Genomic DNA, 19,357 nt, shown 5'->3' on the forward strand with positions numbered 1-19,357 from the left:
AGCAGGGCTGTATGAAGATACTGATCATTAAACATTAGAGAGAAGCTACACTTCCTAATAATTATATTAGCAAATACAGCCTTGATAGATAAAGGCTGTGTGTGCAGTGGAGTCCTCCTGAGAACAGACCACTTGTTCCAAGGACACTGAACTTAGATGCACTGTGTTTCAAAACAGACAAGTCCTTAAACAATAAATAACAGGGGTTTTGTGATATCTGAAGCATTTTTCTGATGAGTTTCCACTAGCTTTCAATATCTTTCATAAATAATAGACCTATATTAATATTTAAATTTTTCCAATGCATTTATGCTTATTTTCTGTGTACAATTTTACCTAATTTCAATAGAATATTCAGTGTAGATATGAAACTAATGTAACTTCTTTAAAACAGAAAAAAAATCAACCAGTGTGATTTTGTGTTTACAGTGGGATCATGAAACCTGGCCTCAATGCAATTATGGGACCTCAAGATGGGAGCAGATCTTTGTGAGTATAATGGAAAGCATACAAAGCCCTTTGTATCCAGTTTCTGGGCTGTAAAAATCACTCCTATAGGAGTTATCTAAGTACTGTGTGAGTGTATGTGTGAGTGTGTATGTGAGTCTGGTCCCATGTGTGGGGATAACATGTGGGAAGATGCATTCTAATTTTATACCAAGAGCAGGAAGTCTTACCAGGTCACTTTACTGATAGGAAATAATAGAGTGATTGGCATGTGGTGTTGGGTCATATTATTATTATTTAATGTGGTGAAAGTAAAATTAGAATTAGAAAGATGAAGAAATTTTCTGGAGACAAGAAATCATCACCAGGCCTAATTCTCAAAACACAGCAGCACATTACCTGTTTGAGTTCCCAGAGTCAGATAGCAGGGAGGGGCTGTTTTGTGGATCATGTCTCACATTCATAATTCTGGGCTGTATTAGAGCACATACCGAACAGAAAGGAGTGTGTGTGTGTGTGTGTGTGTGTGTGTGTGTATGAGAGAGAGAGAGAGAGAGAGAGAGAGAGAGAGAGAGAGAGAGAGACTTCACTTAAACTCATGCAGCATTTTTATTCTGAGTGTCTGAAAGCTGATAGTTGTTACTGAAGGGAGGAAGTAAACCACACAATATATGTAATCCTTGTAGGTTATTAGATGTCTTAGCTGCAAGGACAGATCCACATGGATTATCGGGAGATATTTTGATAAATGGAAAACCTCGACCTGCTAATTTCACATGTAATTCTGGTTATGTGCCACAAGTAAGTGCTGGTGGGTTTGCAATTTTAGATTTCCCCCCTGTATTGCTAGATGCTCAGCTTATAGATTTGTGTGTTTCCAGTTCATTAGATGACACATTTATAGGCCCAATTTTATCTACATCCGCTTTTCACAATGACTCATTAGGCTGAGGGTGGCATTATTAGATAGGAAGGTGGGGAGGGATTGGAATATGACATCTGCATCACAGTACTAGTAACTGAGCTGTGATTTAATTCTACAGAGAACTACTCTTGTGCATTTTGTCCTTCCTTCCTTTCTCTACTGCTTAGCTGTTTTCCTCAAATAATTGCAGAGAGCCATCACCAAAATGCCTGAGCTTTTCTTGGAAGGCAAATGGGAAGGGGGGTGAAAATTATTGCTTCAGGTTCTCTACTTGAAATTAATAAAACTGAAAACTTATTTTTCAGTGGAGTATTACATTGTGTATGTTTTATATAAAGATTCGGTTACATTTGTTAGAATGATTGTTTCACTGATAACTATATTTAATTGAAATACTATTTAACTTTAAGAATGATGTAACGATGTTCACGGTGACTGTGAGAGAAAATGTAGAGTTCTCAGCTGCTCTTCGACTGCCAATGACTATGACAAGGGATGAAAAAAGAGGGCGGATTAATGAGGTCCTTGAACTTCTGCATCTGGATGAAAAGGCAAATGTTAAGGTAATGTGAAGAAAAGTCTTGAAAGGCTCAGAGCCAAAAAAATAATTCCAAGTATTGATAATATGATACCGTCATTACTTTTCTATGTGTGTGGTCAATGCGGCTGCTCTCTGTGTTAATGAGTAAGTGACTGGTTACATGATGTAGAGTAGAAACTGAGATGGGAAACCTTTTTTACAGTGGCTAAACCTGGGAATAGAGTGTGATCCAGCAGGGAAAATTGTTCCTCGCATGGTCATTTTCAAGAGCTCCTCACATGAGCCTCCTCTTCCCTCAGCCTTAAACTCTTGACTCATTAGAGAATTTGATAAGTACTTTCTTCTGTTTATTGTCTCTTCCCCTAGAGGACGTGTCCCTTGTTGTTTCAGAATGTGCTTCTGCACTGACACAGGACGTGAGATGGAGAACTCTGGCTCTGTGTTCACTGTACATTAATTTCCCTCCAGGGCTGTCCTTGGTCTCTTTAGCTTTTATTTCTAACTTATGGAGTGCTTGTTATTTTCTGTAGTCTTTCTTTTTGTGTTTTTATCTAAACCTGTTTGTGGTGTCTAGTTTTAACTGTCAACTTGATACAGTCTAAAATCACCTGGAATCATCTAGAAGAGAGTCTCAGTGAGGAATTATAGTAAGGTTGACGGTCTTGTTTAAGTAAAGCAATGTGGAAAAACCCAGCCCACTTAGGCAGTGCCATTGGGTTTAGATCCTCGGTGTCGTGAGAATGGGAAAAGTGAGCTGAGCACTGACAGACATGCATGCATTCATCCTCTTCTGAGCCCTTGACTGGATGTAACCCGGCTGCATCAGCTTCCTGCCTTGACTTCCCGGCATTTGTCAACTCTACTTTTAAACTGTGTGTTGAAATAAAACCTTTCACTCCTTGTTTACTTTTTGTAAGTTCATTTTGTCTTAGTAACTAGATAGAAACAAAGGATATTCTTTTGCCCTCACTCCCTGCTTCCATATATTCTGTCAGTATTTATTACCAGGTACTTTGTCAGGATTTAATGATACAAACTTTGGCAAGAGCAACAAAGAGTGGACCTGGTGACTCCTATGAGGATTTGTGCAGGGTCAGTAGGGGCAGTAGATAAGTGGTAAACTGCTTCACCGCTAGTTATCCAACACCTAACTAGTTTCTTACCAACATAGTTTAAAAGACTATTATATAAGACTTCACTCCTGAGTACTTAATCATTTTTAATCTTTAAAAATTAAGGATATGTGCTAATTTAAAAATTCCATTCTTGACTATCAAAATAAATAACATCTTGGTATCTTTAGTCCTGTCAGGTCTATAACCATTTGTAAACCCAAATGTTTTTATAAGTACATTTATTAGAGAACCTGATCATGCATTTATTTTATTATTTGCCTAGAGTTTTTCATCATTAGGGTTGTTTTTCTTTTCTTGTGTCCTCCAAATAATCCTGCCTCTCACAATGACATCAATTCATTGAGAAGATTATATAGAGATGTCTGCTGAGCAGACATTTGGGGGTATGTATGAAAATGGTCTCCCCAGGACAGGAATCTCATGGATTAACTCCTGTGGTGTCTCCTTCTTAGACGCAGTGAGGAATAGGAAGGTACCAGCTGTTAATTCTCATGATACCTCTCTGCAGTCATTTATGAGAAGTTTGTTTGGTTGGCAAGAATAAGAGAAAAGCTGACATTTACTATGCTTTCTTTTTTCCCAAGTGATGTACTTTTGTGTGCTTTGCTCTGTTTATTACATGGTTTTATATTGACAATAAAGTTCTTTCTTTTGTTCTCTTTTTAACAATGATTAGCCATTGTCCTAAGTTCTTTACTTGTTTTTTAAGAACAACATATGAAGATATTTATTAACTTCTTAAAGTCATGAAATGTAATAGATTACAAGAACTTCAATATAATTTTTAAATGATAGCTTTCCAAAAAGTGTGTGTGTGTGTGTCTGTATGTGCATGTCTGTGTGTGTTCACCTGAATGACTTAACACACACACATGGAGGTCATAGGACACCTATGTCACGGGTCCGTTCTCTCCTCCCACATTGTTTGTCTTGTTCTGCTGATGCCCTGTACACAAGCCTGATGCCCTGATCCACGTCCCACCTCACTGTAGTTACATCTTGACAGAGTCACACAGGCATTCCACTGCTGCTGCTTTATATGCGAGTTCCAGGCTTCAGGTTTGTGGGACAAGTGCTTTTTGCTGCTGAGACTTAATTCTCTTCAACATTTCACTAGATTTTGATTTAAGAAATGTGGAGGTGTTGTGGGAGGTGGCACATTGTTTGCTTCCTGGATGCCCAGACTTCGGAAATAATCACACAGAAATGTGTATTAATTGCAATACTGTTTGGCCAATAGCTTAAGTATATTTCTGGCTAACTCTTATATCTTAAATTAACCCATTTCTTTTAATCTGTATATTGCCACATGGCTGTGGCTTACAGACAAGGTTCCGGTGGGCTCCAGCAAAGGCATCTGTCTCCTGTGGGTGGCTACATACCTTCTGACTCCGCCTACTCTCTCTATATATCTCTTCCAGCCTGCCTTTACTCTGTTAAGCCATTGGATGAAAGCTGCTACTTTATTAACCAATGGCAATAAAGCATATTCACAGTATACATCACTTCCCACACCACCTACCCTTTTCTGTCTAAATAAAAAAGAAGGTTTTAACTTTAACATAGTAAGTTTACATATAACAAAACAGGTATCAAGCAAGAGTTACAGTTTCAATATTTTTATCTACTTTACCTTTTATCATAACTAAGGAAAACTATAACTTAACCTCATTAAAGATACCAGAAGGATATAATATTACCTAAGTAAACAGGAAGTGCATTGTAAGCCACTTCCAAAACTCTAGAATTGACAGAGACATCTCGCTGCCTGGACAGTCACCCAAAGTTCTTCTGTAACATTGCAGGCATCCATATTCATCTTACTGGCCCATAGTATCCTGCAGACTTTTCCATGAAGCAGGAAATTTCAAAAACAGTTCCACCTGTACTGGCAGTTTGTCAGTCACAGTTTTCTGTAACCTGCAGAATGTCTGTAGACTCTTTCATGAGGCAGGAACCCTGAAGAACTGTCTCACCTTTAGGCAAGTTCAGCAGTCATTTTTCTGTGGGTCCTGCATATCCAGTTCACACAGCTTAACGTCAAGCAGTCCAGGCAAGAGCAGTTTCTTGCCCAAATGCCTAACAAACTCCATAAGGAGCCTCTTCAATGGCCATCATCCTCTTGAAGTAGATTGGTGCTGCTAGGAACAGATGTGTCTTATTGTCATGAAAAGTCCTAAGTTTATAAAACATTTTAAATGCTATATTCTATAGGACTCTGAAAGGTTTGAAGATTATCTAATTGAAACATATCTCTATGTGTCTAGAAAATTTAACTAATATGACTACAAGCTTGATTATACACATGATTAACTATTAACATATATTTGTTAATTTAATTATATCCATCTCTATAGCATATCCTCCTTTAAATGTAAACAAAACATTTATAAATAATCATTTAGGTATTTGGGAGTCGTTCTCTCCAAACTACTTCCTGCTGTTTATTGGGCGAAGCATTTCTAGGATTCACTGAAACCTCTCATGGGGTGTCATGTTCCATTAAACCACATTAACCTGGAAAGAATCCACAGGTACTTTTCCTCTGTGGAAACAAAGGCAGAACCTCTTTTCCAAAACAACTTATGCTTAGACCCAAATTTTGAAATCAAGATATCTTGAAAATATATTGGTTTAGCTTAGCATCCCATACAATGAAATGTTTCTCAGTACTTAGCTCATTCACAGTCAAAAAATTCAAGGAAAACACAAAAATACACATAATCCAGATTCTCTGTGTATATTTCATCTTTATGTGGCTTATTATTTTTTTTACTCTTTTATTTTTATTTTATTTTATGTTTTTAGTTGTAAACTGATTGGCCCATTAACTCAGGCTTCTTATTATCTCTTACAACTTTTATAACATTTATAAACTCTTATAACATTATTCTTGTCTATGTTAACCACGTGGCTTGGTACCTTATTCAGCAAGGCAGTCACATCTTGTTTCATCTGTGGCGGGGTCACAACTGCAGACCAAACTTTCCTCTTCCAAGAATTATCCTGTTTTCTTTTTACTTTTTTAATCCATACTCTGGCTCTTTAAAGACTTTATTTTTTAAATGATTTGCATCTTTTTATAACTGACCATATTCTTTTTCTTCTCTCTCCCAAGCTTACATACATCTATCAAACACTATGACCCATTTAGAGATCTTTTTATCTGAATTTGTCTTTATTGCGTCTCTGTCATCCTTTTCTAACCAGGACTGCTTTTTTCTTCTAAATGTTAAATGGACGAGGCTAGGACCAGCTTGGCGGTCCTGCCAGTCTGCTCTGCCCAGTCCAACATGGTGGAGGCATGTTCACTGCCTCTGAGAGCCACACTCACAGCCCCATTTTCAAGCACACAGTGTGTTTATGTTACCACTAATCAAGTTGTAGCACTCTGGTCACAAACCTCATTCAAATGCTTGGTCTCCTGAGTGAGTCAGAGTTTGTGCTGGCAGCACAGACCAAGAAGACACAATTTCGAAACTGCACATTTTTTTTTCTGCTCTTGTTGAATCAGGAAGACCTCTCTTAAAGGAGCTTTCAGATTACTATTGTTTAATAGACCAAGAGCCCCCACCTCCGAGAGGTCTCTATGAACACCTTCTAAAATTACTTCACCCAACAAAAAGCAGGAAGCAGTTTGGAGAGAACTACACCCAAATTCCCCAAATGATTATTTATAAATGTTTGTTTACATTTAAAGGGGGATATGCTACAGAGATGGATACTGTGCATTGGCATGGATCTTGGTTTATTGATACAAATTTAAGATCAATTTTGTTATATATTTATTTCTGCTCCTAATTAAGGAAGTGTGTATGTGTAGTTCAATTAAAAATGCAAAGTATAATTAAGACATACAGGTTAATACATAATCATGTATAATAGCCAAGCTTGTAGTTATGTTAGTTAGGTTTTCTAAATGTGCAGAGAAATATTTTAAATGGAGAAGTATTTTTCAAACATTTCAGAGACCTATAGAATATGGCATTTAAAATGTTTTATAAACTTAGGACTTTTCATAACAATGAGACACATCTGCTCCTGGCAGCACCAATCTATTTAAAGAGGATAAAGATCATCAAGGAGGCTTCTCATAGAGTTTGTTAGGCATTTGGGCATGAAACTGCTCTTGCCTGGACTGCTTGATATTATGCTGTGTGAACTGGATATGCAAGACCCACAGAAAAATGACTGCTGAACTTGCCTAACGGTGAGACAGTTCTTCAGGGTTCCTGCTTCATGAAAGAGTCTGCAGGACACTATGGGCCAGTAAGATGAATATGGGTACCCCAATGATACAGAAGAACTTTGGGTGACTGTCCAGGCAGCGAGATGTCTCTGTCAATTCTAGAGTTTTGGAAGTGGCTTACAATGCACTTCCTGTTTACTTAGGTAATATTATATCCTTCTGGTATCTTTAATGAGGTTAAGTTATAGTTTTCCTTAGTTATGATAAAAGGTAAAGTAGATAAAAATATTGAAACTGTAACTCTTGCTTGATACCTGTTTTGTTATATGTAAACTTACTATGTTAAAGTTAAAACCTTCTTTTTTATTTAGACAGAAAAGGGTAGGTGGTGTGGGAAGTGATGTATACTGTGAATATGCTTTATTGCCATTGGTTAATAAAGTAGCAGCTTTCATCCAATGGCTTAACAGAGTAAAGGCAGGCTGGAAGAGATATATAGAGAGAGTAGGCGGAGTCAGAAGGTATGTAGCCACCCGCAGGAGACAGATGCCTTTGCTGGAGCCCACCGGAACCTTGTCTGTAAGCCACAGCCATGTGGCAATATACAGATTAAAAGAAATGGGTTAATTTAAGATATAAGAGTTAGCCAGAAATATACTTAAGCTATTGACCAAACAGTATTGCAATTAAGTACAGATTTCTGTGTGATTATTGCTGTGTGATTATTGGTTCTTGGCTGCTGGGAGCGAACAAGCAGCTTCTGCCAACATAGAGGGAACATATGGCTGCTGTAGAAGATTGAGTGTTGTATTTCCAGCACAATGGTATACTTAATAATACCAGCTCTCTGGTTTCTTAGTGCTTACAACAGCATACTCACTAAAGCGGTTTCTCACTGCAGCATTTTAGCAGAACATTGAGTCGTTCCTTACTCCTAATTGCTTACTTTTCATCCATAAAAATAAGGACATCTGCTTATTTATAAACTCTATTCTTAACTATCAATTAATGATTCCTTTATATCCTCAGCCTGGTCCTGACCATACTTATCCAAATTCCCCAAACATCCTTTGTTGTATGTTGTCGGTAGGGCTTGATCATGGTTTTGGTTATCATGCTTATAGGGACTTGTTCCCTAGTTCTGTGTCCCCCTAAACCTTGCTATCTCCTCTGTCTTACACAATGACATTGACTGGTACTAAGACTGTTCTAGTTTAACCGATAGACTATATGACCTTTTGAATTTGCCTGCATGGATAAATCATGAATTCTGTGATGGTGTACATTGTAAATAATGTCAATTCACAAATACTTTAGGGAGTTAAAAAGATCCTAATAAGGCAATGTGGAATTTTTGATAAAAAGCAATGTGTGCACGCGTGTGTGCCTATGTGTTGTGTTAGTCAAATGTGTATATGTTGTGTGTGTATTGTTTATAGAGTGCCTATGTTGTGTGTGTGTGTGTGTGTGTTAGAAGAGTACTAAATGACAACTAAGTAACTAGAGATAATATATCTTCTCCAGTCCTGTCTTCCTCATTCCTGAGCTAGAGATTTCACTGTACCAGTCTTTGAGTGTGATAACTCACTACCTAGAATATGTGACTTGATAAAGAACAGTTTACTCACTTGGAAAAGAAAAACCTTCTTCTCCCAGGTGCCCATGTTTTTGCTTGTTAGAATGATGATATAACAAAATCTTTTATTGTGGAGACAGGCTTATTTGCCAAACAACAATGACTGTTGGTGTTCTTGTTGATAATGGTAGTCATTGTTGCTTTAGCCTAGATCTAAAGAGCTCAAGAAAAGGACCAGTATAGCCATGGAGCTGGTCACCGAGCATCCCATTTTGTTCTTGGATGATCCCACTACTGGCTTAGACTTGAAAACTGCTACTTATGTCTTCTTTGTCCTGAGAAGGTAAGTGCTGAAGGAACATTAAGTTTTCTTCTCTTAATAGCTGTTCACGTGTGTGTGTGTGTGTGTGTGTGTGTGTGTGTGTGTGTGTGTGTGTGTTTGGTGCAGGAGATTCATATGTAAGCAACAGAATTTCTTTCTTGTTTATTAGAGGGAAACTTGAATTAACAAGGATTACACATTAAGAACAATGAGACAGGAGCATGGGAAGAGATGGTGAAGCTGGAGACTGCTTTAAATAGCATGTCCCCATACCACACAAACATTGGTCAAGGGAGCTGAGCGGGCGAGATCTGAAGAGAGTGCTATATGGCGGGAAAACCCATTTCTTCTGAGGCAGAGCATGTTTGGTGTGTCTGGGACATTAAAGAGACCACGTTGACTAGAACCTGGTGTCCTGAAGGGAAGGAAAGTTGGTAGTTCTCTGCTAAAGACTCCACAGACTGGGTGACTTGACAGAAGTTAAATTTCTTGCAGTTCTGAATCCTGGAAAGAAGATATTCAGGCATCCACAGGCTGTTTCTGCTAGGCCTGGGTCACCGAATTATGGATGGTATCTCTTCCATCTTCATGTGTTTATTCCCTGATCTCTTATATGGACACCAGTTACATTAGGACACTCTAGTAATTTTCATTGAAACTTAATTACCTTTTTAAAGAGTATGTCTTCATTGTAGCCACATTTTAGGTTCTTAGATTTGAGATCTTCAACAATTGAGCCTTTGGAAAGATACAATTCAGTCCTCCTCATTCCTAGTTGAAGTGAGGAGGTTGGTTATGTTGGATGTAGATTGCCTAGACTACGTGAGCCACTGTAAGGACTAAGGTTTTCCATGGCAGGGGATATGGGAAAGCTTCTGAGTTTAGAGCAGAGCAATGCGTTATGGAGAAGGTTCTGTAGCTGCACTATGTGGGGTATAAAGATATCACCAGAAGGCTGAGATGTGGGGGTTCCTTAGCTAACAATTTGTGGACTCTGGGTAGCTTCATATATAGAATAAACAGCATTATTTTAGGGATTGACCCTGGATGTGATGGCTGAAGGAATGATTGCTAAGATATGTGTCCTGAACCTGAGAAAATGAAGTAAAAGAAATGACATTTCTTTTTTCAAGAAAGAAGATGTCTAATGGTGAAATATTTATAGAAAAAGTATAAGTATTATGTTTTGTACATTTTAGAAATTAATAGAGTTTCAAACTGACGGAAGACTCCAAGAACCATGTAAGGATTTTCACATTCCCTTGACCTAGGGTACTGACTGTTGAACTTTACAGTGCCCGATGTTTTTCGTTCCTTCCCTCTGTTCTTTGTTTTGTTCTGACATCATGGTCTGTTGTAGGATGCCATTTGTTTATTCCCAGCTGCCCAGACCAGAAATAATCACTCAGAAACTATATCAATTAAATCACTGCTTGGCCTATTAGCTTTCTCTTCTTATTGGCTAGCTCTTACATCTCAATTTAACCCATTTCTATTAGTCTGTATATCACCACGTGGCTGTGGGTTACGGGCAAGGTTCTGTCTGGCATCTGTCTCTGGTGGGGCTCCATGACTTCTCCTGGCGCTGCCTTCTTTCTCCCGGCATTCAGTTTAATTTTCCTGCCTAACTCTACTCTATCCTTCCATAGGCCAAGACAGCCTCTTTATTCATTAACTAATAAAAGCAACACATGCACAGAAGGACTTCCCACATCAATGGTCCATTACCCTAAATACTGGTATTTGTACCTCCAAGAATAAAGATCCCTTCCTCATTGTACCTTCCCAGTGAGGAAGTCAAATAGTGGGGCCTTGCCATCATCTAGTCTGTAGACTCTTTGGGTATCACCACCTTTCCTGTCTGCCCCTTTTCCTGCCTGTTTCAGGAAACTCTCTATACTCTCTAAGATCAGCTTCTTGCTGAAGTTCCAGTATTGAATGCTTCTCTCTGTCCCTGTGTCTCATGCCATGGCTAGTCTTAGTGCATTGCATGGGTCATCTCATGTGTAGTTTCTCCCAGTGTCTGGGAGCAGACTCAGTAGGCACTGGTATACTGTGTTCTCCTTGGCCTCTAACACTCCTGGAAGTGCATCCTCCATGGTAGGAATAATTAATTTTTTTATATTTGTTTATTTAGTGTATATGTATCTTTATGTGTGTATCATGCATGTAGAGGTCAAAGGGAAAATTTGAGTGATTTGTCTTTCTCCTCCCACCAAGTGATTTCTGGGAATTCAGCGCTTCAGACTTAGCATCAGGTGTGTTTACACATTGATCCATCTTGCTTCCATGGCTTGAATCTTGATCATCTCATCATTCTGGTGTTTAATGGCTTATATCATACTAAATTACAGTTCTTTTTCTTTTGTGATTATAAATAGTATGACATGGAAGACAACGGCTGTTATACCATTATTCTGCTCCTTATCTAATCTCTACCAGCCAGTTCTGGTGTAAATTAGCACTTCTGCTCTTGTTTTAATTACTTCACAAGCTTACGTGGTGTTCTGTGTAGAATGGTGTCTCTCTGCAGTTTCTATTTTGCCCTTTTTTGTTTTTCTTTTTAAAGATTTATTTATTTGTTTATTTACTTATCTATTTATTAATTTAGTATACAGTGTTCTGCCTGTATGTATTTCTGCAGGCCAGAAGAGGGCACAGATCTCATTACAGGTAGTTGTGAGCTGTCATGTGGTTGCTGGAAATTGAACTCAGGACCTCTGGAAGAGCATTCACTGCTCTTAACCTCTGAGCCATCTCTCCAGCCCCACACTTCCTATTTTGTACAGTGTGCTGTAATATGTTATTCTTTATTATTCTAAGTATTAAGGTAATCCAGCTCTGGCTAATGGAAGCCCCTTCACTGTGAGGATAATTATGTTTTTATTTATTTCATAGGAATTTCAAGCAATGTGTTTCAATCTTATTTTCTTTTAATAAGGATTCATATATTTAAAATAAAAATTTTACAATTAAATTTTTTGACAAGAACTGGAGAGATGAAATAAGAGTTAAAATCATTGGTTGCTCTTCCAGAGGACTCAGTTACATTCCCTGCACCCGCATGGCAGCTCACACCCATCTGGAACGTCAGTTCTAGGGGATCTAATGCAGTCTTCCCGCTCCACATGCACCAGGGACTTGTGGTAACAGACATACACTCAAGGAAGACATCCTGTAAAGAAATGGTTGTCAAATACATATTTTTAAAATAAAATTTTACTTTCATGTAAAAACCCTTCTATTTCTATAGGTGTGATTCTGTCAGTGTGCTTCTGTAGGTGTGATTCTGTTGGTGTGATTCCATAGGTGCGATTCCGTAGGTGTGATTCTGTCGACATGATTCTGTCAGTGTGCTTCTGTAGGTGTGATTCTGTAGGTGTGAGACACTGCCCAGGATTCCAAGATAAATGCTGTGGGAGGAGATACTGAGGATTCAGATCCTAGACCTTACTTTGAGGAAGGCTCTTGCCGAGTCTGCTCTCTGCTTTGAATCTTTGAAGCTCTGGAGTACCATCCTCCTAATGTTCCAGCTTACAGCAGAAGGACCTTCCCACACCTAAGCTGCTTGTCCTGCAATCTCTTTTAATAGTTTGATTTCATACCGATTATTTCTCTATCTCTCTATCCTTTTTTATGTACCTATGTCTTCCACCCTGTTTCTGCTTTCTCCCCACATTCTCCCTTTCTCAAACACATTCAGGCAGACACAATCCTTGCTGTGTAGCAGTGAACTCTCATAGTTTCTTGGACAGACATTTTCGTTCATACTCTGTACAGCTTGTTTTTCTCTTCTCAGGCGCCTCTCTTGTTTTACCTGCAGACAACCTGCAAGTCTATTTTCTCACAAGGGATCCTGTCTGCTTCTCTTCCACCCTGTGTTGGTATTACTGTCTGGCCTGGCTGATTTGAGGAAATGGTGACACCTCACAGCATACACTTATGAGATGCTTGTCTTGAGGTTTCACAGTTTGTCACTTTACTCCGTAGCCCAGGCTGATCTCATTTTCTTGCCTCTGCCTTCTAAGCTGGAGCTCAAGGTGTGCACTGCACTTCACAGCTTTCTCATTCTCGTTTCCCTTTTCCCCTCCCTTTCCCTTCTCTCCTTTCCTTCCTTTTTTCCTCCCTCTCTTCCTTCCTTCCTTTTTTTCTTATCTCTCTCTTCCTCCCTCCATCCTCTTTCTCTTCTTCCCTCCCGACCTCTCTCTTTTATTTTTTCTGTTTATCTTTCTGAAACAGGGTCTCTTGTAACCTAGTTGAGCCTTGAATAATGGATCCTTCCAAGTGCAGGGGTATTTCAGATATGTCATACCCAATTTTATTAAAAATATTTTTGTATATGTTTCAAACACTGTTTTTGGTTATTGATTCTCCTAACAGAAGATATGGTTTCCTGAAATGGCCATTCAGCTGATTTTTTCATGTTGTGGAATTAAACCAACAATCAAATCCAAGGTTCGACCCTCACTAACTGTGGCCCCGTGGTCTGTTGCTTGACATTTTAAGCCTTATTAACACAAAGGGGAAATTATATTAGAATTGCCTTATGCCGACATTGTGAAAACTGAAACGAGGTTCTTGCTGCAGTGTTTAGTGGGAGAGCAAGTGGTTAGGAGTGTGAGTCACATCATCAGAACAGTAAAAACCAATTCCTGAAGAGACAGAAAATGTGAACGATTGAGGGGAATTGTGCTTACAGTCACAGCTGTAATGTTTGCTCTGTCATTTCTTCTCAAGCTTGAGTGAGCCTGTCAATCACCTGGGCTGCCTGCTCATGATATGGATTCCCTGCACTGACTCCCAGATATTGTGACTCAGTGTCTGAGAAGACAGCACAGGGATCGACGTGGTGACACCTGAGTGCACTACTGACGTCCCATATGTTAGAAGTCGTAGACTTTTTAATAAGAGCTTTAGCTTGGTTTCACTACCAGGTGCATAAGACAAGTGAGAGGAAGTATTTTTTAAGGAAAATTCAAGCCTAAATGAGAACAAACATGACTTCAGGAATAAAATATTTTGTCGAGAACTTCAAGATTTCAATGTTCAGTGACTTGTGACCTTTCCCTCTTTACACTTAGGATGTCTAGGAGGGGATGGACCATCATCTTCTCCATTAATCAACCCCCATACTCCATCTTCAGACTGTTTGACAGCCTCACCTTAGTGGCCTCAGGAAAAGTCATGTTTCATGGGCCTGCACACGAGGCTTTGGAGTACTTCAAATCCGCAGGTATGGCTGGCTTTGTTGTGAGAGCGCCTTCATTCACGGGATCTGGGGAGGGAAGAGGGGTTCTCAGGAATGCTTCTTGGCCCTCATTCAGACTTATTGTGTGTGAGTTTCTCCATTTTAAACACCTTTGGTTCATTTGGTGACAGGGTTCTGTTAGTTGTGCAGCACGGGCTTGTTGTGCGGGTCTCCTGCCTGCCCTGTATCATGCCTGTGTACAGGATTTTTGCTGAAGTTCTTGTTTGGCTTCCCAGTCATGGTGACACTCCTCATTAACATGCCAACCCCAAGCGCATTTATCCATCCCTTGAAAAGCTTTGGAAAAGCTTCATGGTGTTTTTGCTCATGCAGCAGATGGTGGTTTTCAGTTTCCCCTGACTCTAAGGAGCTGTGGAGAGGTTACTTAACTCAGTAGCTTTGCATTTCAGGTTTAGGCACTGCTTGTGGGCTGAGATTGCTTAACTTGGGTTCATGGACTCATGTTTTTTGTCTGCATGGATTTTTCACATTTCACATTGAATGATGATGTATTTTTTTAATGGTTTATGCCATCAATTTCATCTTAGCGAGGTATGAATATAGTTTTGGGTCACTCTCAAGGTTTAAATATTTACTTTTCATTACTCTCTAGCAGCCTAAGAGACCAGCTCCCAGGACTGTACCCAGGGTTACAAAAACATGTGCTTTCAGAATAAACATTTGTGAGTCTTAGAGTCTAATAAAATTGTAGGCCAAACTCAAATGAAGAGCCCACATATGTATATATAACATACACATAAACTTGCATATATATATTCATAAAAGTGTATAATATATATTATATATATTAGACTGGGACTCAGATATTGTTGAAACATTGAGTGTATATATGAAAAGAAAGGATAAGTTAGCAGAGGAATGGCTTAGAAGAGGAAGAAGTTCTTAGGTTCTTTCCCCCTCCCTGTCCCACTCTCTGAAAGAGTCCTCACGTTTGTATTCATGATCTACATTCTTTGTAGGTTACAAATATGATTCCCACAACAACCCTGCAGACTTCTTCCTGGACATCATTAATGGAAGTTTCTCTTCTCTATTTAACACAGAGGAAGACGGCCGTTATGGTACGTGAGTCTTCTAGAGTCACAGATTTTTTTCTAACTGGTTTGATTAAAACACAACCATGTGTCTGATTAGAATATAACTTTTATGTTAATTAACTGCCCCCAAATTAGCTAATAGACTTTGCTGTCTGTTGTGTTTGTTTTTTATTTAATTTATAGTCGACCCTTTATGATATTGACACAAGGGAAATTTCTGTTAAAAAGTAAATGTACCTATTGTTTGTCATATTATTCTTGTTATTGTTTTAGAGATGGTTTGCTCATGTAGTCAGTCTGGCTTTAAATATGTGCTCTTTCTACTTCACCTTTCAGGTGTAGGTATTACAGGGCTGTGTCACCATGCCTGGCTTTGTTTATAACATTTTAAAAGCATGATGCTTGGCAGTTCATACATTTGCATATACATTCACATGTGGAAGAAAGCAGGGACAAGACTTCTACATTAAGAAGTATAGATTCATAAGGGAAGGAGAACTTTGTTAAGAATTGGGGTCCATATGGGAAAAGACCAATCAGATTGCTGTGTCCATGGAGTAATGACAGTAATCAGGTCAGTTTAGGGACACTTTTCTCATCTGTGAAGAAATTACACAGAAGTAATTTCATTATGCTCAAAGTTTGGTGGGCTGAAGATGGAGCTCAGCTGGTAGAGTGCTTGCCTCTCTTGCACAAAGCCGTGAGTTTGGTTTCTAGCACATAACTGGGTGTGAAGGTGCATGCCTGTAATCTCAGCACTTGAGAAAGAAACAGGAGGACTTGGAGAAGTTAAAGGTCACCCTTGACGTCAGAGCAACTTCGAGCCAGTCTAGGGTACATGAGACTGTCTCAAAAACCTGACACATAATTTATGAGTTATTCATGAAAAGTGTCTCAGAAAAATCAATTAAATTATTATCTGTTTCTTGTCTTTATCCATTTTTATTTCAAAGTTGACAAATATAAAGAGCTTTCTTGGAGACAGTACCAAGTCACAGAAGAATTAGCCAATATGTATTCCCAGTCCTCCTTATGCAGTGAAATGAGAACTGAACTGGATCAACTCTTGGGGGAACAGAATGCAGGGAGGAGCTCAGCCTTGGAGGAGATCTCGTATGTCACCCCTTTCTGGTATCAGCTCTGGTGGATTATTCGTCGTTCATTCAAAAATTTCCTGGGTTTTCCACGGGTCACCAGGATCCAGGTAATCTGATGAGTTATTTTATTTGTATTGTGAAAAACTCACGTGGGAGCGATTTGTTTCTGAGTCAGTCTACGGCAGGGCCTCACTTGTCTTCTGCTCCCTTCCATGTGTCTGTCATCTCCACTCTCCTTGGCATAGAGAAATATTCAATAAAGTAAATAGACAACTATTAAGTTCTTATAAAAATGTTTTTAGTGGTTATTTTTTACCTAGAGGAACTGTAATTACTAACCCAAGCAGGAAATTTAATTTGGGCAACACAAGAAACTCAACACGCCTGTGAACTCCTCACACCTGTCTGCTTAATTTCACCAGTGCATCCTACAATTCAAAGTCCAGGAATGAGTCAAGGAGGAAAAGCCTTTTTCCTGATGTAATTTTCCTTGTGAGGGGATGGATGGTAACTGGATAAACAGATAGAACTGTAGCCTGTCAGACGAGAGAATGGACTTGGAGAAGGTTTAAGTAGAGAAGGGTGGAGATGACTGGAGAGGGAAAGGACGGTTGGTCTGTGGTTGAAATCATGTGATGAGGAGACAGGGCCACAGAACAGCTCTGAGGGAGCCTGAGCATCGACTGCCTGAGATGAGCCCGCTGCAGAGTGCTGGTCCCTCATCAGGAGTCCAGTGTGTGAAAGCAGCAGCTACTCAAAGAGTGCAGCTCTCACACACACACAGTAACTGGATGAACAATGTTCTTCCCTGTCAGCCAACTGGAACCGGGAGGAGGTGAAGTTCTGCTTTTCTTTAAACCGGCTCTGTAACAAGGATCATCATGACTTAAGATTTTCTGTATTTTAACCTAATGTCACACAGAAATGTGGTTCTTCCAGCTCATTGGGCCATCACTTATTCAGTTATCTTTTATTTCGTATTGTTGATGATTCTGCTGTGTTAGTGTTTGATCCTGGGGCCTTAGCCATTAGAGGGCAATCACTCTACCTTGGACCTACATCCCTGTCCCCGAACAACCGAAACTTGTGGTCAGTCTTTTTATATATATATATATACATTTTATATATATATATATATATATATATATATATATATAAAATGTATATATATTATGTATACAATATTCTGTCTGCGTGTATGCCTGAAGGCCAGAAGAAGGCACCAGACCTCATTACAGATGGTTGTGAGCCATCTTGTGGTTGCTGGGAATTGAACTCAGGACCTTTAGAAGAGTAAGCAATGCTCTTAACCGCTGAGCCATCTCTCCAACCCCATGATCAGTCTTTCTGTTAGTGCATTGTTATTTTATTCTGAGGCATTTAGTTTCTGTTGCATACTGAATGTTCGTGTGTTGTTGACTGTAATGAGACACTGCTTCTAAACATAGCTACCACCTTTTTCATATTTAAATGTTGCTGCCTTCCTGCCTGTATATGAATAATCTGAGTTATACTGTCAGTTGCTCCGAACACTTTGCCTTTAACTTGGGCACTTATGTCTAAAGTACATTTTTATGTCCATTCTTTCTGCGAAAAAAAAAGATTCAATAAGATTTTGGAACAAGTGAGTTATAGTCATCAAATTGGGCTACTCACTGTTCAACAGTGAGGCAGTGTCATGAGGTAAGTGTGTATGTGTGTGTGTGTGTTAGCAGTTAGCAATGTAGGAATTGAGGGCTATTTTTTAACATTTATTTACTTTTTTGTATGGATGTTTTGCTTTGCTTTCATGTATATCTGTACTCATGTGCATGCCATTGGAGGTCAGAAAAAGGCATCAAATTCTCTGAACTGGAGTTACAGAAGTTGGTTAGGGGCCATTTGGGTGCTGGGAACTGAGTCCCAGGTCCTCTTCCCGGGCAGCAAGTACTCTTAACTGCTGAGCTATATTTCCAAGCCCTGGAATTTTGATCTCTAATTTATCACATTATGTGGTAGGATCCTTACCCTTAGATCATAATGTTCTACTTTTAAGGCATTATCTGAGGAATAATAGGATCTTTCAAATAAGTTCCAGCATCATGTAGCCTTACTCTTTTGCTAAGTGAAGCGCCTTCTAAAGCCATTTTAATCCAAAACCAAAGCAATTGGTTCTTGTGATGGTCGGCACAGATTGGGTAGATAGAGGTAGATGGGAATCTGGAGGAACTGGCTGCATAGGTGAGACTTGAGCCCTGGCCGCTCTGACAGAGGCTGATGGAGCAGCAATGACAGACATGATGGAAAATGGGAGACTGGGGTGACTCAGAGGATGCAGTATGATCACTTTGGTGACAGCAATAGTGCTGGTTCCCACACAGCACAGACTTCCCTGAGGTGACACAAGTGAGGATCAGCTCACCCCTTCTTAGCACACAAAATCCCATTGCTAAGAACTCTGTTGTGAGCCATTTTTAATTTCGTTGTTTGGTTTGCACTTGTGGGGATTAGCATTACTGTGTGTTGTGAGGGCTCTGCCACTGAGCTGTCCCCCTGGCCTGGGTGCTCTTGTTTCTAACTCTAAGAGTAAAGAAAGCCTGAATTCTCTTGAGTGACTTGTAGTAGAAACCTGCACATGTTCACTGGCACCACAGCTGAGACCTCAGTTTAGTGACTTTCTGTCTCTTACCTGGGTTTGTTCCCAGAGCTCCCCAGGCACCTGCATTCTCTCCCACCCAGTGTCATCCAGGTTTTAGTTCCTGAACTGAGTTCTTCATTGTCCATTCCTGCTGGAGCACTGGGAGAAGTCTTAGCTTCCAGGGTCTGCACTGTTGGAGCC

At 39.5% G+C, this 19,357-nt stretch overlaps 1 protein-coding gene across 3 annotated transcripts in view; it reads left to right on the forward strand.

Annotated features, from left to right (window-relative positions):
* The window catches only part of LOC125408673 (ATP-binding cassette sub-family G member 3-like), a 57,839-nt gene that overhangs the window by 16,391 nt on the left and 22,091 nt on the right, over positions 1-19,357 (forward strand). For all 3 annotated transcript variants that reach the window (XM_087908773.1, XM_087908774.1, XM_087908775.1), the window contains 7 exons: positions 430-489; positions 1,134-1,248; positions 1,783-1,935; positions 9,021-9,157; positions 14,218-14,369; positions 15,365-15,466; positions 16,396-16,646. In XM_087908773.1, the coding sequence (XP_087764899.1) occupies positions 430-489; positions 1,134-1,248; positions 1,783-1,935; positions 9,021-9,157; positions 14,218-14,369; positions 15,365-15,466; positions 16,396-16,646 (970 nt within the window). The remainder of the gene's footprint in view (positions 1-429; positions 490-1,133; positions 1,249-1,782; positions 1,936-9,020; positions 9,158-14,217; positions 14,370-15,364; positions 15,467-16,395; positions 16,647-19,357) is intronic.

Source organism: Myodes glareolus, chromosome 8 (genome assembly GCF_982192425.1).
Source record: "Myodes glareolus chromosome 8, mMyoGla1.1, whole genome shotgun sequence".
In the NCBI taxonomy this organism is placed as follows: domain Eukaryota; kingdom Metazoa; phylum Chordata; class Mammalia; order Rodentia; family Cricetidae; genus Myodes; species Myodes glareolus.